This window comes from Chiroxiphia lanceolata, chromosome 3, assembly GCF_009829145.1.
Source record: "Chiroxiphia lanceolata isolate bChiLan1 chromosome 3, bChiLan1.pri, whole genome shotgun sequence".
In the NCBI taxonomy this organism is placed as follows: Eukaryota; Metazoa; Chordata; class Aves; order Passeriformes; family Pipridae; genus Chiroxiphia; species Chiroxiphia lanceolata.
Genome location: NC_045639.1, coordinates 17,123,168 through 17,150,505, shown reverse-complemented (window position 1 = coordinate 17,150,505; position 27,338 = coordinate 17,123,168). Strand labels below are relative to the sequence as shown.

General features: G+C 49.1%; 1 protein-coding gene across 1 annotated transcript in view; it reads right to left on the bottom strand.

Annotated features, from left to right (window-relative positions):
- Positions 1-27,338, bottom strand: part of ITPKB (inositol-trisphosphate 3-kinase B) — a 68,165-nt gene that overhangs the window by 15,393 nt on the left and 25,434 nt on the right. The window contains 1 exon segment of the mRNA XM_032682062.1: positions 592-691. Coding sequence (XP_032537953.1) covers positions 592-691 — 100 coding nt within the window.

The window sequence follows — 27,338 nt, the reverse complement described above, 5'->3', positions numbered from 1 at the left end:
GGATGATGTGGCACTTGCTTTGCATGGGGGATGATGTCAAACAAGAAGGGCGGCCCAACACCTTGGAGGCATCTCCACTTACACCTGAACTCAAAAAGAGTCCCCACAGGATGTGACTTAAAAGCTTGGGTTGCCGGAGGTTTATGACCAGCACTGTCACACCTCAAAGAGGGCAGAGACCTGCCCTGCAGCACTCAACACATTTGCTTCATAGCCTCTGTGTGCTCTCCAGTAGGTTCACACCTTTGTCTCTAGGCTCATGTGTGGGGCACCTTCGTGCTGGGCAGCATCATCTGCTTTGCTGTTGATCGTGAGGTGGGCTTGGGTCTCACCCAAAGGACCCGGCTTTCTGCTGCCTGAGAAAAAGGTGGCAATAACACCTGCTGGCCCTGGGAGACTGAAAGCCCAGAGCACTGCATGTCACATCACCCTCCCTAGCATTTAGGTAAGTCCCTCTCCTGGACTAGAGACATGGGAGCTGCAAGCTGTGACACTCATGCAGCAGTCTGAAGCAATCAAGGCCAACAAAGCCCATTAACCTGAGATAATAAAGAACCTTTCCACCACTCTGCCCCTCCCCATGCTCTGTACCTGCGTGTCCCGCTAGCTGGATCCAAGGGTACTTCTTCTTGAAAGACATCACAAACGGGGACCAGTGCACCATATTCTTGATCTTCCGCCATGATTTGCTCTAAAGGGAAAAAAAATCATGAAGGTGAATGCAATGTTTTAAGCCTTTACTGTTTGTAAAGTCACTTCAGGCAGCACGCAGCTGTTTTGGACAGGGAAAGAGGCACCGGAGCCAGCGCAGGATGGAAGCAAACAGACAATCTGCTCTTTTCCCATTGCACTGTGCCAAGCCAGAGCCACTGGGCCTCAACATTCAAAAATCACGAGTAACTTCACTAAAGTGGATGGTGTTACAGTGTTGTTCCAGTTGGCTGCTTCTGCTGCAGAGGGCCCAGCCATCCATACCGCCTTGTCTTTTCTCCCTGCATCCCTCTGCGGAAGCAGCAGGGACATTAACCCATCCTTGAGCACCGCATTAGATCACAGCAGATGGAGCAGAGAAGAGAACCCAGGATTGCTATCCGGCCACAAAACTGAATTCCAGCTCCTGCCGGGAACAAGAGCCGCTCGCACAGGCACAGAGAGGCTCACTGCCTGGCTTTTGTTCCCCCTGAAAGGCAGCTGCTATGTCCATTATGCTGGTGACCCACGTGCACTGATCCGCCCGCTTTAGCCCATCCAAACTGCAGTTTAGAGAACAATTCCCTTCTGGCATATTCTGCTTCTCACCAGATAGATTGCACAAAGCTATTTACATGGCTGCAACGAAGGCTGCATTGGACATACGAAGGCCTCCTTCAAAGGCTCCTTCCTGAGAGAGTTTTCCCCTGGATTGTTCTGGGGAACACACCACCAGTAGAAGGGGGGGATTCTTATCTCAGCCCCAGAAGGTGATGGCACAAACAAATCATGTGAACAATATACAAGAGCAACAATGGAAAAATGCCTTCTTGTGGGAGCTGGGACAAACAGACAGTGTAGTTCTGGCTGCTCCAAGCTTCTGGGTTCAGCTGGAAGCCTGCAGATAAATTATCCTCATTTGCTCCGCTCTGAAGGCATGGGAGGGAGCTTTCCAGAAAGCCCAAGTAATCTCTTCCTCATGCTTGGAGAATTGGCCCCTGTTCCAGTAATGCTTCGCAGACAGGCAGGGAAGAGCCAGCAGCCCCAACTTGCAGTTTGGATGCTTGTTGGGGGTGAACTCACAGCACAGGAATCCATGCTGGGAACTGCTGACATGTTTAAATGGTGAGGAAGAAGCCAGACAAAGATGTTAGTGTCTAAAGTGTGGAAATCACACCAGGTGACCCCTGTGTTGTGCACCAGCCCTGCTGGGGAGCTGGGACACATCGCCCGGAGATGCAGGGGCTGCCCAAGCAGCAGGGACCAGGGGTGGGAGAGGGGAGGAAGAAAGATCCTCCCCCACCTCCCAGCCCGGGAGGATCAGGGTAGCCCTCCCCTGGCAGACTGCCCGTGGCCAGGAGCGTCTCAGAGCACCCTGGCACTGGTACAGCAGTGCAGGAGTTTGGCAAGGAGCTGCCGAGCACAGGGTGACACCGGGCATCCCCTTCGCCCAGGCTTCTCAGTGCCATGGGTCTGCTCTGCCGCCCAGCTTGCTTGCTTTGGCAGGGGGGTCGGGCAGTTCCCTACCTGACATGAGGATGAATGTTTTTATTTCCAAAGAGAGTGCCAGAACTTGTGCGCTTTAGCTGTTCTTTGTTCTCCTTTTGGCAGAGAGCAGGAGGGAAGCGGGGGGGTGTCCCCTCCTTTTGTTTTTAAAATAGTAACATCAAGTCCTGGCTGATGTCATGAAAAAAAAAGGGGGAAGAAAAGGTCTCCGAGGGAGTTTGGACTGTAGACGAGAGTGACCCACCTCCTCTAAAACAAGGAGTCCTCCCCAAGCTTCCAGCACAGCATCATAAGTCACTCAGTCCCAGGAAACATGCCAAGGCAACACGCCTTCCCAATCCAAGATTTTGTTTTTCAGTGGTTAGAGCTTTATAGCTAAAACCTTGAGGTACTTCAAAGCGCAGGCAGAATGAAGGAAAGAAGCCCCTAAAGCAAGGCAAGCCATGGCTTGCCCCTGCCAGGGCTTTCCCAGGAGCAATGAACTCTGCTCCAGCACTGCTCCCAGTGCAGGGGAATGACCCTGAGTCCCCTGGAGACACAAAACACAACTACAACCCTTCTTGAGCTGAATGAGACAGAAACAGCTGCATGAGAACCACGTAACACATCCCCATCCCTTACACTTTTTCATCTGGGCTTTATCCAGTTTCAGGCACACCTTTGGCGAGGCATTTCCACCCAAGTTTTAAGGACGTGTGTAATGACTTTTTTATATTGAGGATGGAAATTGACTGCAAGGCCAGATGCCTCTGCCACAGGGGTCACCCACAGTTCTGCTTCACGCAGCATCTTCCCCCCGACTTCACAGGGGCAACCACATGGGCACTTGCAGGAGAGAGGAGGAACCAATTCCTCTCTCCAAATCCTTCAATTCCTTCAGCAGTCATCAGATTTTTCGTTTTATGCCTGAACCCACTCCCAGTGTAATGAGGGAACATTTGCTTCATCAAAAGAAAGCTATCCCGTGCCCTCAGCCCATGGCACATTACTGCCCAGCACGCACAACTCGTTTTGCAGAGCAGCCTGCTGGGTCCAATTTTTCTGGGGGTCTATACAAAATGTCCTATTGCTCAAAAGGTAGCAAGTTTTGCAATGGGCAGCTCCTCTAGTAAACCAGCAGTTGCATGACTCCACCTGTCTGCTCTCTGGGGCTGCCAACAGGCTGTGGAGTCTGGGCCATGGAGGAGCAACAGGAGCAACCCTAGTCAATGCCCCCAGTGATCCTGACACCCCCTTTGCCTGAAGCTAACAAAATTCTCCCTAGGTAAAGAGTGGCTCCAAAAAGTCAGCCTTCAGATTTTCCCTAGAGGTCCAAGAGAGATGTTAGGTAGCTGTTAACCATCTGGAGGGTCCTTCACAGCCTCTGAGAATGGCTGAGAGCTTCTTTATTCAGACACCAACGTGCATTCAGAGATCTGAAAGCTGACAGCTTGGGATCTCCGGTCATGCCAAACTCTGTGTCAGGCTCCTGCAACTGGCCATGGAAAATCAGAGCCACAAGGTTCACACCACTCCAGTCTAACTCCACGGCCCCTCAGAGGAAACAGCCCCTCTGCACTCAGCGGGCTGCTGCCTCCTGCCCTGCCTGGTGCTATTAATAGATAAAAGGAGCATTAAAGCTATTTACAGTAAAGAAATCTTCTTTAACACGGCCTGTTGAGAACCATAAGGTTATCGCCTCCGGGCTTCTCTGTAACTTTTGGTTTACATTTCAAGGAGTTATTTGCTGGCACGTCCAGAAGCACAGGCACAGCTGTACGTACATGGAGGTGTTACCTGTGATAACTCCCCAGACTCGGACTAAAGGATTTTTCACCATTCTGGAAAAAATAGCTTTGTAGGTGGTGTTACCAAGTGATGCTGGTGAAGGGCAGGTGTGTGCTCTTCTCATTTGCCTGCAAGGAAGTGAGCCTGCAGGTTGTCAAGCTGAAAGGGGAGCACAATTCCAACTCTTTTGCATGATCAAAGCCTGCACCTGCTCGTAGCACCCTGGCACCCTGCTGTTCCCCAAATCCAACTCTGTGGTTTCTTGACCTCCCAGAAAATTCACGAAGCTGTGTTGACCAATTGCACTCTTGCATACAAAACAAAAGCATGGAGCCTGTATAAGCAAAGAACATGCACGAGGTGTCTGATGCAATTCTACACTTTTAATTTAAAACCTGCTTTAGCATCAGCAAATGCCAACTGATTAGCTGCTAAGTAAATTATTTAGTGGTTCTGGAAATATATTTAGCAAGGAGCAGCACCATTTTCCCTAATAGTCTGCCACATGGAAATGAAGCTCAGCAACTGTCAGAACCAACTCTAAAACTGAATTTTCCAGGGTTTCTGCAGCCCTCTGCTTCTGCCTCTGCCCTCTTACAGCTTTTGCTTGCCGCAGAGCACAGTGCCCTGACCTGGGGGTGGGATACAAGCCAGAGGAATTAAGCCCTCCTAGTGTGCACCCACAATTGGTCAGTGGGAGAGGAGTGCTGGGAAAACAATTTTATCTGCTGCATGTTTAACTTTACTTATCTGAAGCTTAAAGCAAACTCCAGGCTTTCCCCATCTGTCAATAGAGCTTCGTATGGAAAGAACAACATAGGAGAATTTAGTGCCAGCCCAGAAGGTCAGAGGATATATTGTGTTTAAATAGATTAAACAAAAAGTGACTGATGAGCTCTGTGCTCACTGTACATTTTCCCTATTGCACATGGCATTCCTTTAATGTCTGCTCAAAGGAGACATGCCTTTCTTGGACTGCCTGTTGCCTCCCTTTCCCAGCACGGACACTAGTGGAATTTGACTGGTGTTACTCCCCATGCATGGAGCCAGCAGGGTGCTCTTCCCTTTCCATGCATTCAGCCAGAGAGATAGGCAGTAACTGATTTAATTTGCTGAAATTGTGGTTTCCTATGGTTTTATGGGACCAAATGTTCCTGGAAATAGCAGGAACTGAACCTATATTTCAGTGTTTTTTATTAACTAGAGCGTGCATGGTTAGAGGCAAGATTACACAGCTGGGGCAGGGGATGGAAAAGAGTGGGAGCAGTGTTAAATTAATGATTTTCCCAATTCTGAAAAGAACTTCAGCTTCTCTCTCCCAGGAAGATCCTGAAATAGCCTAGGATCAGAAGAGATGGAGGAAAACTGTGAGGAGACATTAGCGTCACCAATGCCCACTGCTTCCCCTGGCTTCAGTGGAGTTGCTGTAGCCCAGGGACTTGCATGAGTGACACCCTGGCTTTCCATTCCCTTTTGAGAAAGCCCTGCTCCGGGGGGCTTCAATTCCAGTTCTTCCAAAAAGAGAAATGAAGCCGTAGTGCTGTGGTGACAGGGGCCCCTGCAGGAAGTACTTTCAGCACAGCTCAGGAGGGCTCCAAGATGTTTTACTCACAAGTAAGAGGGTTGGCAAGTCACTCCTCATGCCCTGAGCCTTTCTGGTTTAAAAAACCAGTGCGGCAAGCAGCTGAGAATGGCAGAGTTTGCACCAGAGAGCTCTCTTTTTTGATAACTAAATGAGTGGGGGGAGTGTTTGGCCAAAGAGTTCACTCCGTGTCAGCCTGCTCCACGGCCATGGATATGCAGCCAAGGAAAAAGAGGCCATTTAGTTTTCCATGTTTAAAAGAATGAATGTGTTTTCTTTTGGTCTTTAAAAAGTGGTAAAGGTTTCCTTAGTGATGATTGTTTCCCATGACTGGGAAAAACCTTGTCACTCCAGCCGTGGCGAGGAGGCCAGCTTTGTTCATTGTGCCGGACGCTGGGCGCAGAGGGCAGCGGGGCAGAGCTGGCAGGTACCACGGAATACCTCCTCCTGGCATCCACGTCCTGGCATCTGGGTGACCAAAACTCAGGATTCCAGATGAAAAATCTGTGACATGCTCCAGAGCGTGATAGCTAACATGGTGCAGAGCTGGGCTCATATTCTGCTCTGCTTTGCCATCTTCCAGCCCCTTGGAACTGCTGCTTCTGTCCAGGCAGCAATAGAGAGAGCCCAGTGACTGCTTCAGCAACACACGTGCTGTGACCACTGACCCTGATGCTGGCAGCAAGTGACAGCCCATATTTTACATCATCTTCCTCCTACACAAGCTCCTCTCATCCTCACCAGTGTGTTCCCTTCTGTACCTCACAACAGCTAAATAGCTTTGTTTTGGCCAGAGGAGCAACTGGCAATGGGAGGGCTTTGGATCAGGGGGCATTTCTTGGTTTAGTCACACAAGGCATATAAGAAAAGTTTCAGCAGCTCCACAAAACCTGGCAGAGGCAATGCCAGTCCCACGTCCCACAGACGTTGTTGAGCAAAGATAAAGTGAGGCCCAACATCAGACTTCACTAAAGTTAATACAAGGAAATGTAGTTTGATGACTGAAAGGCACTTCTAGGTGCCTAGAAATTCTAGTCCAAACTCCTAAGCCCTGTTAGATAAATTATTTTGATGGCTGGGGCATAGAAACTTCTGCTGGGGCGTAGTAGCTTCTGTTGGGGCATAGTAACTTCTGTTGGGGCGTAGTAACTTCTACTGGGGCATAGTAGCATCTGCTACTTTCCAAGGTCTCCACCACCTTTACAGAGAGAAAAAATCCTAATATGTGCATTCTTTTACTTCAGATGCTTTGTTTTTCAGAATAGTCCTGTTTTAGCCAGGAAGGATTTTGCTTCTCACAAGAGGGAAGCCACTCCCCACCTGCTTTGTGAGGAATGCCCTCTTCTCCAGTGAGATCAAGGAGTTGTCCCACCAAGACCAAAGATCTAGGGTAGAGGGTCATAGAGATAAAGCTAGTGCTTCTCTGCCGTCTGCAAGAGATCAGTATGTGCGATAGAGGAGCCTCAGCAAAAATGCATGAAAGCCAGGAACATCTGCTTGGATCATGGAAAAAATATTCCAGTGTATTGGAAAAAACCAGGAGCTTGTTGCAGGCTCCCTCTTCCTGCCTGTGATGGAGGCAAGGAGAATTAGAAGCAGCAAAGGCAGATGAGTGAGCAGTAGTCCTTCAGCTTGACCTCCCCTATCACAATGGGAGGAAACGGAGCGCTGTGGGAGCCGGCTGCAGAGGAGTCACCCATCGCCTGTAAGGACATTTGGAACCTCCTCACCCACAAAGCACGAGCAGCGTGGGAGCCACGTCAACACCACGCTTAGGGCTAATGGCTACGGAGAGGAGAGACGGTGTCAGACCTCTCTGTCCAATATGGCAAAGTAGGAAAAAAGCAAAAAAAGCCTGAGTAAGAGCAAAGGCAAAGCCTGCATTGGAGCTGAGTAGCTGAGCCTCAAAGCTACAGTTGTCTCCATGAGGCATTTCTTCCTGATGGAGAGCCTTTACCGCAGCAAAGCTGAAAACCTCCTAATGCAGATCAGCCACAAGCGACTCTCCCATAAAGTCAGTTGAATTATTAATTGCCAGCATTAGACATGTTCAGCCTACTTTCCTGAGCGGGAACCGATCCAGATCTCTGCAAATGTATTTGTTACTCATTAAGTACACACCAATAAGGTTTGTTAAGCAATTTGCAGCTTGGAGAAGGTAAGTGAATAACTCAGAAACAGCTAATCACTTTTGGTGGACTGCTGCTTAAGCAGTGCAGTGCTTCTTCCTCTGCAAGCAGCTAGTTTTTAAAAGCCAGGAGGTTGTAAAAATCCTTGCTGGTAGCCAAAAATGGGCTACCATCACAATCACAAAATGATTTATGAGAAGGGTCCCGGAGCATTGCAGCTCATCTGTACAACACAGTGGTGCACAGAGCTCCAGGCAGCCAGATCAGGCGTCCAACTGAGAAACGGGATATGCTGTCCAAAGATCTGACCCTGTATCCCTCTATCAGGGAACTTGTCATCGGCTCTGATGGAAAATGCTCCGTTTCCATCTGGAGACTTGTGTTTGATCCTTTTCCCAGTTCTGGAGTATTCACCACCGTCTTTCTGGCTCACAGCATCATTTCTGCTCATCAGCTCCTGCAGCAGTGTACCACAAGCTGGGGACGTGGGCTCCTGAGCCTGTGCTGGCTTTAGCACTTCTCACTCTCATGCTGCTGGTGGGGAAGGACCCGCACAGCCTTCCCAACCCTGCCACTAAAAATCCCAAACTGCTGCTAGCTTCCGTATGCTCTCTGAGACAGAAGACGTGGACGTGCCCTTCATGACACTAAACAACTGCATTGGTCTCTGGATGCTTGATTTAAAGGCCATCTCAGCAGCCTAAAGGCCAGAGCTGCAGTGTCCTGGAGGGCAGTGGTTTGGTTGGGCAGAGCCTTCCTGCAAGAAACAACCTGTGCACAAGACATGTGCTCTTACATGTCAGGGAGGTGGGATGGGAGCTGTACTGTAAAGTCCCAGTTGTTTCCAATCTGGCTGATTTAGACTGGCAGATAGAGTTAATCACAGGACAAGGGCTATCAAACACTCTCTTCTACAATTTGAAGGTAAACTTTTAGAGATTCAAACCAGGATGATACCATTTACAGTCTGTCCAGAGGCACTTTGGGTCAGAGACTCCAAATGGAGGAATAGCATCAACGAGTGGAACAAAGCAACTAATAATGCTTGTTTTTTGAGTCTGATTTCTTTCTGTTGGATTCAGGAGGAGACACAGAAATCTTGGGAATGGACTAGTCTGCTCTCTGACATGGGCCATGATGTGAGCTAAAATGCCCAGAGCTCATGTCCCAAAGGAGGAGGATGGACACAGATTTCCTTCCCCGTTGGGGCTCACAGCAGGCACATGCTATGGTGTGGTGATACTACATCACTCATTGGTTCAGTCTGACATTTTCAGGCAGGGTGGACACAGGTGAGACACGGCTGCCACGGACTTCCAGTGCTGCTGTAGCCTTCTGAAGTCTTTCCTCTGACATAGCACAGAGGCCATTGACCTGGATACTGTAAATATAACACCCTAGGAGCATAATGCCCATAAGCACTGCTGATACACAAGCAAAAGCCAAGTCATGCAATGTTAGTGAGGCAATCTGCAGGAGAAGTTGGATGAGAAAGGTCTGGCTTGTAGACTTGAGCTTTGCTGTTGCTGAGACCCCCAGCACTTTGTGCTGATCTTGGACACAGAAAACATTTCCATCGCTGTTCCTTGCTCTTCTCGCTCATGGAGTGAGTTCCCTGATTTTCTGCTGTTTGACCATAACTGAACTTCACTTTGTGGAATATATGAGTGAGAAATGCATCTCTTTTCCAAGGGCAAGTGAAATGTTTGGATGCATTTTAAGTGCCTTTGGTAGAGTGGCAAGGCAGAGATGGAAGAGAAGGAAAAAAAGGGCCAGGCTATGGCTGCGGTAATTTGTTTAGAACAGAAAATTTTAAAAATTAGTCATAAGCCCTGAACATACCGACATTTACTGGGTATATGAACAGTAAAAAGCTGATTTAGAAGAGCAGTTATAAGTTTCATAAACATGACTAAACTCTAAAGCTAAATGTTCAACATGCGTGACCTTTTAATTCCCCTTTAAATCAGTTTAGCACTTTCATTTGTGTTTGGAGTCCCTCATGTTTGGATAGCACTTTGATGTTTTTAAGTACTATTTGGGAGTTTTATTGTCTCTCCTGCTTTGGAGCTGAGACCTCATATCCTCTACTAAGTGGCTGGAGGAGTTTCTGCTTGCACAGAAGCTGCTGGGAGCACCAGCCTGCCTTGGCCATAGCTCCCCAGCACCCCCAACTCATTGTCATGGGATAGTCCCCTTTTCCTAGGCAGCTCCTAAATATAATCAACAACCAAGACAAACTCCTCCAGGAGTGGAAATGCAGTTTGGTACTCCTTGGTTTCGGATCCTTACAGAAGAAGCATAGTAGAAAGATGATGGCTTTGGGAAACCTCTTTGCTAAAACAGGGGTATTGCAAGCAGCCAGAAAGCCGCAGGCACGTGCCATGCAGCATCTTCCTCGCAGCTGCAGACGTGCTGTATATGCACCTCACAGTGCCCAAAGCATCTTCCCAGGAGATTTAGCACAGCATCTCAGAGGTTCTGCTTTTAAAACAGCACTAAGGGCTATTTAAAAAAAGTGGCCTAGGCCTGAAGGCAAAGAAAGATTTGTTACAGGCACTGTGCACCCACAGAGTAGTTCCCCTGTGTGCTGCAAGGTGGTGTGCAGGTAAGAACAGTGCAGGTCAGCTTTTACAGCTCTCAGCATCTGTTATTCCTGGCACCAGGGCTTGTGGGAACACACAGGGCTTGTCTCCACCAGAATGAGACAGACATAAACTCGTTTGCCATGGTCTGCTTCCAAGCCTACCTTATGGGTGCCCTGAGCCTTTCTCCTCCAGCAGCTTTCCAGCTGCACTGCCCTGAGTGGGTATGGGAAGCACAAACACACTTTAAAAGCATCTGCTTGCAGGGACTCCTTGCTCACTGGGCACATCAGCCAGAGACTGTGCTAGAGCCAGGGGCTCACAGGAGCACAGCAAGACCAAGCTAATTACAGGGCTTCGAACATGGAGCATCTCTCATGCTCAGCTGCTCATTCCCAATTCTCCACACAGCAGTGTCAGGCTGAGAACAGGGAGTGTGTCTCCATTGACTTCAGCTAGATTACCCTGTTCCCTATCTATACAGATGCAGACCCTGCTCCTTCAGGCAGGTTGCTCATCACTGCCACACCCAGGAGTGGGCTCACCCAGCCTGGTGGGGACAGGGGGTGGACAAGCTCAGCAGAGCAAGAGCACCGGCTGTGTGCAGCCACTGAGCTGTGTGACTTGGAGACCGTGACAGAGTATGGAATTCATGTTAACAGCACACTTTCCACTGCCCCTCGGCCCGCTGCAGCAGAAGGTCTGACAGCGAGCAGACCTCAGCACAGAACCAGTAATTTTCTTTGGCTTCATTTTCCCAGTCAGAGCCCTACACACACCCCTTAACCATTTCAGTTATGAGTCATCAAAAAATGTCGCTTTAGCACGCAGCTCGACCTCTGCAGGGCCAGGTACATACCTCTGCCGCCAAAGCCGATGTCCCGCCACGCCTGCCTGGTGTGAGAGCATCCGAAAGCTGGCTGGGCAACCCTGTGCCGGGAAAGGGCAGCGTGGTGGTGGGGGAAGAAGCTGTCACGGCATTCAGGCAAGGAGGTTTCTTGCCACGGGAGCTCCTACACCACTTCTCTTACGCTGCCTTTGAAGCTTGTGCACAGAGCCGACAAGCCCTGCTGCACCCCCCACTCCCCTGAGCCCTTAGGGAAAAGGACGGGATCCTCGGAGACACAGAGAAGGTTACCCAACCCTACATCCTGGTGCGACACACGGGGGTTGGATTTTCCAACCCAACCATGTGCTGACACGCAGGGTGGTGGGGCGGGGGAAGAAAAAAGAGGATTTCATCTGTTAACTCCTAAGAAATTGAGGAAAAATCATGTTGCTCCTTTATAAACGGCCCTGATCTCCCATGAGCTGGTGCAGAGGTGCCAGTAAAGGTGCCAGCTGGGGGGATGCTGGATTTTTGGTGATTGGAGGATGCAGGGCCAGCAAAGAAATTTGCTGCTTCGGTGTATATTTACAGCCTTCCACAGGGTGCTGGGGAGGAAGAGGTTTCTCTAACCCAAAAGGGAAATGCTCATCTGAAACAGGAAAATGGAACTTTCTTTTGAGCATTATTAATGGAAAATCACCTCTGTAATGGTTGAATCCCTGGGTGTGCAGCAGGGAGAGGATGCTTGGGGAGAAACACCCTGCCCCTCCCAAGTCAGCTCACTTGGGAATGCAGGTAACCCCGGGGGGCTGATGCTGGCACAGGCACAAACAAGAGTATGCTGGGGTTTTGGGGAGGAACACTGCTCAGCTGAGGCAATGGCAGAGTTGGTAAGTGCCTTATGTGGGAGTCCCGGATGTAGGAAGAGAGGGTCTAAGTGCTACAGCAATGCTGACAACACCCTGACCACAAACAGCATCACCCAAGGGTGATCCAGGAGATTCAGGTTCATAATTTATAAAGACAGATCCAGAGATCTGATTGCTTCTTTCTTTTCAGTTTTTTTTTTTTAAGGGAAATTGTTTCTAAACTAAATATTTCTCTTGAAAGAGGCTATTTTAAGGCGAGTGGCACGACACAGTGTGACATCCTTTAAAGAGGTAGAGATCGTGGGTTTCATATTAAAATACAGATAGTCTTTCTTGGAACAGCACTGTTATGGTTGAAGAGGATGCTCAAGCATTTTCTGGTCCAAAAAAGGAGACAAAGATGAAGGGTAGTTATATCTAGCTGTAAAATCGCAAGGGCACTGGCAGAGGCAATACAATGAACCCATTATAAACATGGGTGTAACAAAGCCAGAGTTTAGCTCATTGTGTCCTAGCATTTCTAAATATATTTTGTCTTGGGGGAAAGCAAGGGAGAAGAGAGATTAATGTAGGGAAGACGCCCAATCTTCTGAACAACCAGGTTTTCCAGCAAGGCACAAACCCACGATCTCTGAGGCTGTGTCTGTGGGCTGCTGAAGTCCTGCTGCAGGCAACTATGTTTAGTCTCTCTTAGAAGGTGAGGGAAGCAGAAGAGGAGGAAGAAAACTTAAGTCATCTTATCCCCTCAGACATTTTACTGTTCATTTCCTTCAGCAGCACACGAATCACTTAGTCACTTTGTCTCCAACAGGCTTTTTCTAATTTTATTTTTTCCAAATCAAAATAAAAAGAGAAAAAGGAAGTTCCTTCCCAAATAAGCAGCTAGTGGAGGAGGCTGGGGGAGTGAGCAGTGAGTGGCCAGGACTTCACCCTACAGCTCAGCTGGCTGCTGCAGACACCCAGGAGAGTGTTTGCAGAGTGCAGGAGAGAGGGCAGGCACTGCCGCTTCCTCGCTCAGTGACAGCTCGATGAGCTGCTTCAGCAAGCCAAGGTGCCAAGCATCCTCCAGAGCCAAGATCTGCTTCGTGCCCCCTACAGGCATTTGGTACCTGCCCTCGCAGGAAAATTACTTGCAGTGTTATAACACACCGCTCATGCTCCAAGTGTTTTCCTGCAGCAAGGCAAGGATCAGTTTACCACCTAAACCACATGTCTAGCTTGGACGTCCTCCATTCTCCAACTCAGAAATACCAATGTCAGAGCAGCAGTTCCTTTGGGGTTGATGTTAGTAAGCAAGCAACCATAGCTCCTGTATTAAAGGAGTCTGTAATGATAGCAACTTTTGTCAAAACTGGCTTTCTCCAACAGTGTTGTAGCAGAACACAGGACAGCTGGTGTCCTTCCTGACTTCTCTCATCCTCAGGAGCACAGAGGGCCCTTGGCACCATCCCTTTCTCCAGCGAGTGCCTGCCCTTTGACTGTAAAATGCAGGCAGCAGCACAGGCACCCACTGAGGTGCACACTGGTGCTGAGATGCTGCCTCAAAAGGGAGAGCACGAACGACAGCAAGAAACAACGTGCCTCTGAACACAAGCGCAATCTAGAGTGAGTCATTTAGTTTCTCTCCCCTGCAGAGTATCTTGAAGGGTGTGAGGACAGGAAGGCAAAACCCCAAATCCCCATCATTTCTTCCCCCGTCAGAGAGCAAATCAGCGGGCATGGCCATAACACAGCGCATTTTAAAACTGACTCGGGATGGAGGTTTTGGAGGGCTCAGAAGGCATCCAGATGGCTCATGGCTTCCTGTTGCTTCAGCTTTACAATAAAGCAACATAAATAGATCTTCATTCTTTGTTGACATTTGATGCTGTACAGCAAAACAGGCATTGTTAACCTAAAAATAGGAAACGCTGTGGCAGCTTTGAAGAAATTCAGCATTTTTCCTGTACTGATACAAACACAATGGCCCAGTGCCAGATGCCTCTGTCCTGCTTTGAAGAACGATGAAATTCTTTGCAAGGCTCATAAATTACTGCTTTGTTAGCACCCGGCAAGCTCCAGTGACACCAGCAAACCCTGGTATTTCCTTCTTCTCCCTCGTAAGGGAGGGGGGGATGCTTATGCTACATTTCATCCCCGGTGGTGACGGACAGCCCCGCGCGCCTATCGCCGAGCCCAGCGCAGGCGGAGGTTGCCAAGGCACCCGCTGACGCACAGCTGGGCCCCACTTCTACATTTTTCCATTACATGGTGTTGAAGCTTGCAGAGCAGGAGGTAGCCTTCCTGAGCGAGCCACTGAGAGATCAGTGAGATGGCAGGACTCTGCAAGGCGTGTTGTGTGCTACTTACGCTGTGTTTGAAATAAGGAGTGCACAGCGGAGCCAGAAATCTGCCTTGTTCGGAATAAATGAGTGCACGTTTTCAGATCTGGCTTGGAAAAAGGGCACACCTACTACTACTCTTCTCAGAGTGCAAGTATAGAAAAGTCGAGCAGAGCGAGGTATGGGTGGAGAACCAAAAATTCCTGGTGGCTTTCCCTGGGAAGCACAGCTGTGACTCCTGGGGGAGGATGTGCTGACATACTCACTCCAGAAGGTACCTGGGTGCTGGGACCAGGGCACTGTGGCTGTACTAGCACAGCCACTGCTGCCAGTCCCTTCACTGGGGTCCCACCTACAGAGATGCCCCCCCCCCCCCCCACTGTGCCCTCATCCTCAGTGCTATTTAAGGGGGCTGAGCCAGCCCTGCTTACACTTGGGGCAGGGCCCTGCCTTGCAGCATGGACTGAGAGCAGCAGCACAGCCTGAGCAGAAACAGGACCCCATCCAAGAGCAGTCACTCGCCATACAGTCTCTCCCACCTCCATGCTTTGGTAGATCTAGGGGTCAGGTTTCTCTTCATCATGGTTCATGGACTGATTTTAATCCACCCTCAGCTCTGAGGCTCCTCTCTCACTGCTGGGATGGTCCTCCAAGCAGCAGCTCGAGGCAGCAGCCTGCCCAGCTTCTGCAGAAAGCCAGCTCTGTGTGACACCTCTGGTCACAGCTTATCTGCCTCCCACACAGCTCAGAGCTGCAGGCCAGGCTTGTGAGGTATTAAATGCTGCCAGACACAGCAATTTATGCAGTGTTAATTTATCCTCCCTAGAGCCTAAGAGATGGGCAACTGGGGAGCACCAAGGATATGGAGGATACTCCCTAGAAGTCCAGCTAACTCTTAGACAGTTTTACACAGCTCCTCATGGTGTAAGTTCATTGTGACCATTCAGGATTAACATATTAGGGTCAGTGCTTCCTCTTTGGTTCAGTTATGGTGCGCTGTGTTCGCAATCCTTCTTGTCCCTTCCTGGTGTGGACAGAAGAAGCTATCTCAGTGTTGTGTTCCCATGCAGGGATCTCCTGCCCTGCAGGGTTAATTCCCCTACCATTCTGGGGTGTTGTGCAAGTACTGGGAGGCTGCAGCTGCTATCACAAAGCCATGCCACTGGCTCGAAGTGTGGCAATCCTGTCCTCAGGGGCAGGGACCAGCACACAGGCGTAAACCTAAGGTATTAGTTCAGTGGTACTGAATCATGGCTTGGGAAACCTTCCTTTCCAGAAGGGAAAAATAAGAAAAGGAAAAAAATCACGCATTTCCAAGCTCTCAAATTACTCCTGATAGGAATAGAAGGAAGCTACAGAAAGGCAGCCTCACCTACAGGGTGATCACTAGAAGTTTCCCGTATCTCCCTTGTAGATTTTCTATATGAAAAACAAGCCCAGCTCTCTACAGAAAAGCAATGAGACCTTCACAGTCTCGGACTGAACAGTACCAAGATCAACTAGAAATCACAAGTTAGCTTTCAGTATTTCAGCTTGGAAATGGTTGGTTTTTGGCAACCTTGCTGAGCTCCATTGCTGGCTGCTAGCACTATTGGAGCCACTCTTTGGCCTGGAGAGAATAAGACCTTATTTTTACTGCAAAGTTACTACTCCATGCAATAGCATGTGGCTGCCAGGGCCTCTCAAGGATGTAATGGTCAAGGATACCCGACCTTACATGGAATGAGGAGGAGAGATTTGCAGAAAATAAGCTGTATTGCTTTGCAAATGTGCTGTCCCTGTTGCATGGCGATCTACTAATAAAAGCGATATTTGCATTTTTTGCATAAAACCAATTTGGATTCACTGTTCCTTCACCTGCACAAACACCAGGACTCTGCATGAAACAAGTTAGAAAGCTACTGATGAGAAAGTGGCACTCCCAATGCTACAGCTTAGAACTACTGAAATGTTTCACGTGCTCCCTTAGAGCAGGCAAAGCATTTTAAACCGTGGCCACCACAAGGTATTTGAGTCCCAGTGACAGCATCATCAGTGGGGGAGGCTCACACCTCCTGGACCATGTACAACAGTACTAGATGCCAGATGCACAGCTAACTATGGACATGTTCCCAGGACCACCAGGAGAAGGAATCCATTTCTCCTGAGCTGGCATCTCCAAGATGGCCAAGAAAACTGCAGCCAGCCCTCTTCCATCACATGGGCCCTGGGCCAAGGGCACAACTGCCACCCTGGGGTTAGGTACCAATGCTTGCAGAGATCTGCACAGGAGCTATGCAAATATTGTGGCTAAATCTTCTCCGTTCCCAGTCACAAATGTAATTGTCTATGCAAAGATGCTGTGCCCAGCTAGTGACTCCCTGGCCCCTCACTGCAGCCCACCCACCCCTGCATGATGGGAAGGCAGGGACCCTCAACACCCAGCAGCAGCTGATGCTCTGGCTCATGAGGGCAGATGTAAAAATCTCACAAGACCTACATCAGTGAGTGGTGTTGCCCAGGCAGTGGGCAGAAGAAGAACCAAAAATCCATAAATAAAAGTATTTCATCCTGGTTAACACATGCCTACAGAAACAGCAGCACACATCCACCCCTTTCATGTAGTCACAGGCGGGACATGGCACAAGTAGATGAAGGTGTCCTATTTTACTTAGATTATAACAACTGTAAGCTTATTAGGCATTACAGTGAGTCGTTCTGGAATGGAAAAGTTTATATGCTGGAAACAGTGACTCGTTAAGAGCTAAGGTATTTTTAGTATTTTTAATAGACAGGGCGTTCGAGATATTGACAAAAGAGTGCTGATTAGGTGACTACTTGTGACACCTGCTGATGTGCCAGACAAGAACAAAGTGCTCTCAAGTCAGTGACTAGCACATCCAGAGACTGGCTAGACGAGGGGAAGGTGGAAGGAGAGATTTTGGGTTTCTGTAGAGGGAGGTAGTTAAAAAAGGGTTATTGAAAGCATTTGGAAATTATAGCCATGGCAAGCAGCTAACAGAGACTCCTTTGGAAGATGCAGGTCCCATTAAAGGGTTTTTAATTGAGTTCAAGCAGCTCCAAAGGAAGGAGCAGAAGTACTCATAGAACTGAGGATCTGGACAAAATCAGGAGGGGAGCTGCAGCTGTGTTTCAGCCGCACAGCAATCAGTGCTGGGATTTGGATTGGCAGCAGAGCTCAGTGCGTGGGCTCTTGTTTCAAGTGGAAAGCTTTAGATGCAGGGGGACGGGTAATGCACACGTGGGGCACCATCCTTCACTCCACAGCACCGCCGCTTCCTTAGACCGAGAAGAGGACAATATAAAAATTGCATACTCCAAGAGACTGGTTTCAAGAGCTGGATATAGTGAGTCAGCCCCAGGTCTGGTTGTCTCCCAGTCCCATTGGAAAATATGAAAAAAACCCACCCTCTCCTTCACACAAAACTGCCCTTTGTACGCTGGAGATTCTGTCAGGTTGCGTGGGGCCCTTTGCCACTCCTGTGCTGCTGTGGGACGGCTGTGATTTGAGGGAACCACCCTGCCCCAGCTGGCCACAGGAGAGCAGCTTGTGAAAGGAAGGCATGCGGTAAATTCACCATGGATGAGTTTCCCATTGCAGAGTCCTGCTTGAGCCACTTTCTGGAGCCAGTTTTTAAAGTCTGCAACTTTTAAAGCACCCAGCAGCATTGCCTGGCTGTAATTTAACCTTACAATAGTTCAACCCATGTAAATGAAAGCCATGGGGGCAACTTGTGCCTTTCAGCCAAGAGAGAGCAGCAGTGCCAGCCAAGCATTCCATGTTAGCTGAACATCCCATGTCAACCAAACATCCCATGCTCAGCAGCCATTAACACCTGAATAAGGGGAAGGAGGACAGAAAGAAATGGAATACAAAGCCTGAACTGGAAATATGCCCTAAAGCTCAGGGTTGGAGCTTTGCCCTTCGGTAGCTGTGGACAGCGGGTGCTGCACGCATTTGCTGCATGCTTTGAGAAAGCTGAAAGCTGCACACAGTAAGTGAGAAATTGATACCAGAGCTGTGATTACCTGAATTAAGATGGTATTTCAAAACCAAGCAGGGTCCCAACATGCACCATGCTACATCGTCTCTGCATAGGTGGCCAAGATGTTTTCCTTCCTGAGCCATTCCTATCCAACACACACAGTGCTTGCTCTCTCCCCTCCTCATTTTCTGCTGGACAGACAACAGAGACTCAACTAGCACCCTCACTGTGGCCATCTCTCACAGTGGAAAGAGCCAAGAAAGAGTCAGATGCTCCCTGTATCCTGAAGCTCCATGCCCAGGGCAGCCCCGCACAGCCAGGGTGTGATGCTGATGGCGGGCTCAGCCACCAGCTCCGTCCCTGGTCCACCAGCAGCCAGAATTCGCTGTACTATCACTTTGGCACACTCCTTCCTTCCTTGGCAAGACAGGCCAGAACTAAACTTTCCATTGAGACGGGTAAACAAAGACTTTGCTTTTCCCCCTGTAACAAAGTTTAGCCCAGGAAGTCACATGAGCGCAGCTTTAAAACAGCATGTATATCCAAAAATGGCTCGAGTTGTTGGCAGCGTATGGATGTACAAAACCTGATACAGGACAAAGCTCTGCCCTGGAAATGCACTTCCACCAGTGTGTGGAATTGCACCAGAAACATCCTGTCCTTCTGCACGAAGGCCAAATCTGACCCCTGCCACACACCCTGCATCAGGGAGGACACACTGTCACTAAGACTGTTGGAGCCAGCTGTGTGCCCTGGCTCTCCTCCCAACTTCCCACAGCCCCCAAACGCCTCTCCCTGAATTGCTGTCTTGTGTTCACCCAGTGCACGAAAGTCACCCTCAGCAGGACAGTGAAATGCAGGTATAGGAATTCTGCCACTGGAGGAGCCCAGCTGGCCCCAGCCAGCCTGCAGACAGAGCTGGAAAACCACCAGCAAAATGTCTGTGCTCTGGAGTATGGAGAAACCATGACCAGTTTGCCTGAGAGGCAGCAAAAACATAGGGATTTGCTGATGGTCATTTTCTGCTATTAGAGCAATAAATCCATTCGACTGTCAGCCAAAATACCAAAGAAAAAGAATGTGAGCTTAGGGAAAACAGGGAAAAAAAAAGTGTTATAGTTGAAAGTATTTTCCAGCAACCCTTAGAGGCAGTTCTGAGCCCAGCACCGATCAGTCAGAAAACTGCTACCCCCCAAACCTGTGCCAGGCTACCCCTGCAGCTATTGTGCTTCCCCTGGGCTTCCTCACCCTGCAAAGAGGTTTACAAACTCTGAAACATTAAGAATTTCATCTGAAGCCCTTGAAGAAGGTAGTAAATGCAGACTGTGCCCTTTCCCCTTCCCACGGAGGAAGCAGGCTAGGAGGTTCAAGGGCAGCACGAGGTGCTGACCCAGCAGACTGCAGGCTGGTGCTGCCCTGAGCCTGCATTTTGCTCACTGAAAAATAATTTCCATTGATGCCATTATTACTGCATTCCATTAGTGCTCCTTCTCTTACCTCTCTTCCCTCTTTGGTGGGCTTTTCTGGATGTTGTCCAATGGAGAACATTGTCCTAGTAACCTCGAACCTACATGTGGAGAAATGCAACGCAAACTAGCCAGGTGGGCAGAACTGTGGTGGCTCTGCTTCCCTTAAAGCAGAACCCCTGCTGCTGGCTGCAAAGGTGCCTTCAGTGTGGACTGCTGACAGCAGACAGGATCCAACAACCTTGTGATCGTCTCGCTGCTCAGCCAGACATTTCCAGCCCCTATATTGGGGCTGCCCCTATCTTATTCCCGGCAAAAGCGTAGACATGGAGGCGTTTGGCTGGAAACAGTTAGTAATCCTATTTCCCGTGGATCTGGGGGCTGTTGCCTCAGCTGGATTGTCTACTCTGGAGTCCCCTAACATGTCCTCATGTTGCAATAGGCACGGTTGCCTAGTGGGAGCCAGCAACAGCCACTTCCAGCATTCCCACTCAATGGCTCGCTCCTTGCGGAAATGAGCTGTCAGGGCTGCACAACTGGGATGACAGTTTCCAGTTGTGCTGTGCTCTCGGCATGCAGCCCATTCCTAGAGGATGGGCAGGATCTCACCACACCAGGTACTTTCCCCAGGTCCAGCAGGCAAGCTGTTCTGTTCTGATGCCACCAGCTGATTCTGGCAGCAGTGAACAGAGCGGGTGGCTCAGTGGGTAGCACTCGCTCTCAGTGATCGGGAAACACGGGTCAGCCCAGCTCGTGGCTATCAAAATGCTCCTTCATGCCAAGGATTCCCAGCTCATGCTCAGAGACACGGAGGTCCCAGGCTGAAGCACTGCCAGACCAGCACAGTAATCATATCACTTGAAGGGCAATGATTCCTTCTCCCTGTGAAAGAGAGTGACTTTCCAGGACCGGCAAGATGTCCCTGCTTGGGGCTGAGCAGAAACTGAATTGCAGAAGTGAGACTGAGAGGCAGGAGGAGGGCAGGAGCCCTGCTGCCCTGGCACTGGTGCCCAGAGCGTGGGGTTGCTGTGGGACAGGCACCCTCACAGGAGCACATGGCATACCCCAGAGCTCATCTTGAAGAAGATGATGTAGAGCAAAAGTTTTCGCAGGACGCATCCATGAGAAGTTTCTTGACATGGGACTGAGCTGGACAACCATGATCCATCACCGCTTTCTGAAATCAAAGCCAGGCTGTGATGTCTGCCCACATTCACACTGGGGCAGGATGGAAACTGAAAGCCATGGTGATGACCCAGCTGAGGGGAAAGGAGGAATCACCTCAACGTGTTGCGATTTCCGCTCAGCCCTGTTGATTCCTGCAGTTACTGAAGTGGCACTGTTTGTTGATGTAACAGGGACTGACTCAGTGGGAACAAACCCTGAGGGAAAGGTCCTTCTGATATATTTGTTCCTATTATTTACTCTGTGGCTTAATCAGAGATCTCTACAGAAAAATCAGCAAGTACCTCTCCTTGTAATTTACTGAAAATGAGGTCACTGGCCCTGATTCATTTACAAAGGGCTTCCTAGGAAACAAAATGCTGCAGCAGAAGAACATGAGCCCATATCTTCCGCATCCCAGGACCCGCCACCACTTAAAGCACATATTTGAGTGCCTGAGTCTGAAAAAGTAAGTTTGTTTTCTTGTCCCGGACACACTTTCTCCAGTTGCAGATGGCAAATGGGGAGATATGAGAACATGAATTTTTGCTACAGCTGCATGAAAAGCCAGGTGGTGATGAATTGCGTATCCACGCCACACATCATCAAGATGTACTATCAAACACAGAGCTCTGACAAGGAAATGACAAGATTTGGCTTCATCCTTCCAGTCTGATGCAAAGCTTAATTTGAACTTTAAGCTTATCTTTGCAATGTTGAGCGTGAACATCTGCTATTTCTATGGGATCCAGAGGAAACTTCACAAGAGCAATCTAGCAGACAGCCATTTAGCACAACTACATTTCTAAACTACAGGGTAACCGTATTAAAGTAGCTCCTTTCAACACACAAAGAAGAAGAACAGGAAAGACAGAGGCCCCAACACCTCGAGCTCTAGTTTGAGACTAGAGGTTCACATGAGTGACATTTTTCCAAAACATATGTGATAGGTAAAAAAGCCTATCCCTAGATTGATTCAACTCTACCATTACTTTAAACAAGCAATGCAAACAACCCACCCTCAAATCAGTCATGAGCAAGTAGAAAGTCACTGGCTTCCTTGGAAAGCCCTTGTCTCCCCAATCCCAGTGCCTCAGAGCCCCCCAGCCAGTTATCGAATGGAGGTGTACAGCACCTAGGATCTGGCAATAAAGAACGTTTTCGAGGAGAGTAGTTGGGTTGGCAGCTGAGATCTCAGCAGATAAATGCACAGAAAAGAAGGTTTCAGCTTCCCAGAGGAGCAGGTCTTGAATGCCATTCCCACCTGATGAGTTTGAGTTTCCCCTATTGCGCAGCTTCCTCGAGGTTTGTCTTAGATTTTTTGATAAGATGCTGGGAGTTTACATACTGGGAATTGTCATCCTTGAGAAGAGTAACACATGAGCATTAAAGCCTTCGTATCAGGTTTTTCAGATGCTCACAGTACTTTCTCTCCACAGTTCATTACACATGATTAGTAGCTTCAGAAGTTTAGGAATCTACACAATGCCTTCATGCTGCTACAGCAGTCAAATGTAGCAGCGTGAAGGCACTGTGTAGATTCATAAACTCATCAAATGTCCACTGATCCTCTCTGGGCTGTGGGATACGAACAACAAGGTACCTAAAGGAACCCAAACCTCCACCGAGCCCCTAAGTGTAGGGGAGGGCACATGGACATGACTGTAAGCCAGCCACAAGTGCTGCAACCAATGTGGAAGGAGGCAATCCTAATTTGCAAGGTGGCTGCTGATCCTTGCCACCTCCCTCTGCCCCATTTTTCTCTGGCAGAGCAGTCCACACACAAGATTCCTTCACAGCTGAGACAGTTGCTAGAGTTGGCACAGAGATCCTGGACCTAAGGGATGGAGATGTGCAACAGGGCCACTCATCCAGCGCAACCAAGACGTGGATTTTTGATCTGTGTTTCTGGGTGGTGCCCCATAAGAAACAGCGAAGGCATTGCAAAGTTGTTTTAACCTGGTAAGCCTTGTCCCTACCTGATCTCATTAATCAATTCCTCTCAGAGAGAGGCAGTAATTTCCATGGTATGCTGCTAAACTCCTTCCTCCTCTGCTCCACAAACAATCCAGGGGTGCTTTACATACCACAGCACCTGTGTTCGGACCAACAGGCAGAGCATCTGCTTCTGCTCTCCACTCTCCTCCACCAATAATCTGGTATTTCACACCCACACACTCGCACTTGAAAGTCCAAGCAGTTTTAGATTGGTTCATCCTTTCTGCACCATTTCTCCCCACACATGACCACCAAAGCTGAGGTCCCTTGTGCAACAGGGCATAGCACTGCATCTCCAGAAACAGCCCCTCCATTTCACAGGCTATGGCAGCCAGGAGACATGCCTCCCAGCAGGTCATCTGTGTTTTCCTAGGAAATGTGGCAAGCACTGATCCCGATCCCTTTGTTTTTCTGTTACTTCTGAAGAAATGATTGCACTCAGTGTTCGTCAACCCAGATCTCCCTGATGTCATGGGACGTTCGTTTCTCCATCCCCGTGGACAGTCACGCACCACCATCAAAGGCCACAGGTCCATGGGCTCTGTCACCACTGGAGCGGAGAAGTGGGCAGGGCAAACGCAGGTCCTTCCCAGCAAACAGTGACATCAGCTTGTGAACATGTTGGGATGGGCTGTCCTGCAGACAAAGACACTGAGGGCTCAGGAGAGAAGAGCGGTGACTGAGATGAGGCCAGTTTCCCTTGTCACTGCCAGCACCTGTGGGGGTGCCTGTGGCATGCCAAACAGGCAGTGCAAGGTACCAGGAAAGCAGAGCAACAAAGGGGCTGTGTGCTCCAACACAGAGTGATGAAGGATGAGGGAAAAGGACTAACACTGGTGGGATGTGAGGAAGAGGAAAGGCAGGGCAGCCCTTGCCCGCTGTGCTGCAGAGCTGAGCACTGCCCTGCTGAGTGAATGCCCTCAGACAGTCACTTCTTTTGTACTGAGCTTCTTCCCCACAGCTTAACCCCCAAAAGCCTTGCACTACCAAAAACAGCTTCTTTCAACATTGGTTAGTAAATCTCAGCTGCCATTGAGAATGAAAATCTCTCTGCAGCTCAAGCCAGTCAAACCTGAGTTGCAGGGTGGTAGGGCTGTGGGACACCCTGGGTTAGGCAAAAAGAAACCCAGATCTGAAGTTTAACAGCAGCCCACAGAGACATCGCAGCTCACATTCAGAGACTGCGCAAATATTCCCTGTTACGATGGAAGGCCTTTTATTGTAAGAATAAGTCAAATCAAGTAAATTATTTTGCCTCCTTAATCATGAAAAGATTCTTTGCACATGCGTACAGCTAGTGGCCCACAATTTGCCTGACACAAAACACTACACTGCCACAGGAATGAGCATTCTCGAGTCCCTCTCATTTCCAGGGAGTGAAGGCACCTGACGCCCCTGAAACCAGACCTCTGTCCTCCCCCATCACCCCGCTGTGCAGCACTCAGGCACTCCATCCACCAGAACCTCCCCCTTTCCCCATCTCTCAGTGACGCCTCAAACTTTCCAAGCATCTCTCACTCCTCCCTGTCTGCCCCAACAACCCTACCTGTGACAGGAATTCCCACAACAGTCCATCATCATTGGCTCGCCTCGGGCACCCCTGCATCTCAATCCTGCGGGAAAGGCTCTTCCCGTCACCTGCTGGCAGCTGAAGATGTGAGCTCTGGGAGAAGCAGTGCCCGAAAAATTTAGATGCTCTCCTGCCTCATGTTTCACTCCTCAGGCTTTGACGACAGGTCTCTGCTGTGCCCAGGAGGCTTTGTAATTCGCATGTGGCAATTCCTTAAGCTATAGGCAGTTTTCCCAGAGGCTTCCTGGATCTCCTGTGCAAGGCTATTGCTATAAATCAACTGGATTGCTTAGTCACCTCTGTTTGTCCAGTCAGTGCCAAGGCAGACCTTCTATTTCACAGCATGTACTGTACGAAGGAGCCAGTTCCTGTAAATTAGATGTGCCACTGCAAACTGAATCGCATATTGTTTTCCACATTGACTTGCTTTCTGCTGGACTGGAAGAAACATACTTTACAGTCATAAATAAGACAAAGAACAAAAAAGAGTTACACAGTCATGTTAAAGGCTGCCTGACAGAGGGCCATGTGTGCCTGGGAGACCGCGGTGTGACTCTAGGGGCTGAGGAGCGAGGAAAGGGGAGCTCTGAACAGTGTTCTGTACTCCAGCAGGGACTGGATATGCTCACTGAAGCCAGAGTTTTTCCCTCAGGATCACTACACTGGAGGCAACATTTAAGAGCATGAAGCACTGTCTGAATCAATAGCTGCTCTTCAGCCTTGCCAGTGTCAAAATGGGCTACAAATCTGAGGTATAAAGTAAGTGGATGCTTAAGGAAACGCTGACCTCTCTGCCAAGCTGTCCTGATTTCTAAAACGGAGCGCACTTCAACTGCTCAACAGGGATGCTGTCAAGGATGCCTGTGACATGATTAATCTCACATAGCTGTGAGCCCTGGAAGCAAGACAGCATTTGCTGTCCCCAGCTGGGGGGCTGCACTGCACAACTCATAACAAAGGGCTCCCATGCCTGCCCAGGCACTGCACAAAAGTGCTCACAAAAACAAGTGCTGAGAGCCTGGTGGGTGTTATTTCAACTAAAGCACACAGAGGCCCAAATCAGCCAGCAGAAGCTGCTGGAAAGCTCTGCTTTCACTCCCTCCATTCTCTGCTTTTCCGCAGGGGCTCCCAAAAAGCTTCTCCAGTGCTTGCAGTCATTGTGGGGCCATATTCATCTCTTCACTTATCTGGACAAAAAAATTGTGTCCTGCTTTTTTCTATTGGAATGTTTTGTATTTCAGTTCTCCTTACCATATCGATTATAAATCCAACCCTTGACTTGTGTGATGTGTAAATAAAAAAAAAATTTAAAAATCTGGAAGGCCTGTGGCAGAGGAGGAGAAATAATCAGGAAAGCCTGTGTACTAATGCTGAGATAATGTTTAAAGTAAACAGGAATTGAGGCCTATTTGTGGTACATCCTGTACAATAGAAGAGATGAAAAGATGATGTATTACTACCAAGACCTTATAGTATAAATGTGCAAGTTCTAATAAAACCTTCTGCATTTCAGAAGCAAAGAAATTGTCTAAATCCTGAGAGAGGCGAGTCACTGCTGATGGCTGCAGACAGAAGTGATTGACAAAAGCAGCCAAATCGCTTCCACCCAAGGACATGAGTTTCATAAGGAGGTTGCAGAGCCCTCAGGAGACTGCCCAGAAAATCAGCACTGCCAGTGTCCCTCCGGATTTGGTGCCTGGATTTAATGGCATTGACTTGCCAGGAAAAGAGGGCAATGAGAGTAATTAAGGAAAAAATAGAGAAGGGAAAAGGACAACAAGAACTTCTGGTGACAGCACAGCAGGCGAAGCTGGGCCAGACGAGGTTCATGCTATGGGTCCTCTTAGCAGAGTCTGATCTCCAGTGCAGCTGCTGCAGGAGCCTGGTGCCTGGCTGCTCCTATCCCCAGCCACCCACCAGCAAGGGCACAGCTTTGTCCCTTGCTTCCCCAAGGAGGGGCATAGGGGCCCAAAGGTCGCAGCCAGGCTGCCATGTCTGCTGCTGGAGCTGCCACAGGAACAGGGAGAACAGCACAGGGAGAAGACTATGGACATGCAGACCTGCCATATCCTCTAAAGGTGAAGCTGTTCCCATCCCAGGCTGACTTCAGTGCACAGCATATTCGTAGACACCTGGCTACACCTACCAGTCCCCAGATGAAAACCTCATCAAGTTGTAATGCCAGCTTTGGGAACAAAGCATCCAGAAAGCCTAGGCAGAAACTTCTAATTGATAACAGGGAAACCTGAGGGCAGATGCTCACGTTGCAGCATGTCCCTTGCTAATGGAGGTACTGTAGGTCCCTTAACAGCCTGAGCTTCCCCAGATGGATCCCTACGACAGAGTGTCCCTGTGCTCCCTGCACACCAGCCTCCCCCAGGCTGTGGTGAGGCATTAAGCAGAACTGGGTACCACTGTGAAGTGATGATGCAGGACACGCTGCCTCACTCCGGGGTTTGTAACGAATGCCACTCACGCCTCTGCGAGGCTGCTCATGACTACCCATCCAAATGAGCAGCTCTTTGAGACAGGTTTTCTTGGTGAGAGTCACAGAGGTGCTGTGGGTTTAAAGATTCACCAGCTCTTTCTCACTACCCCCCCCCACCATAAACAGCACGTTTCTATTCTGACCTCAACTCTTAGAGCAACTAGGGATGTTTGTGATTTCTGTGAAACTAAAAGTAAAAGCAACCTTCATACTGGACAAAATCATGAAGGCTTTTTTTTCTAAAGTCTTTTTTTTCTTAAAACCCTCAAATTTCAGTGAGAGCTTTGCTTTCCAGTAAGAACGGAGGGAAATCTGAAAGAAGTTTTGGAGTTGCATCCACACGGTGTAAACACAACTCGGGCACTGTCAACATACGGGTGGAAGCATT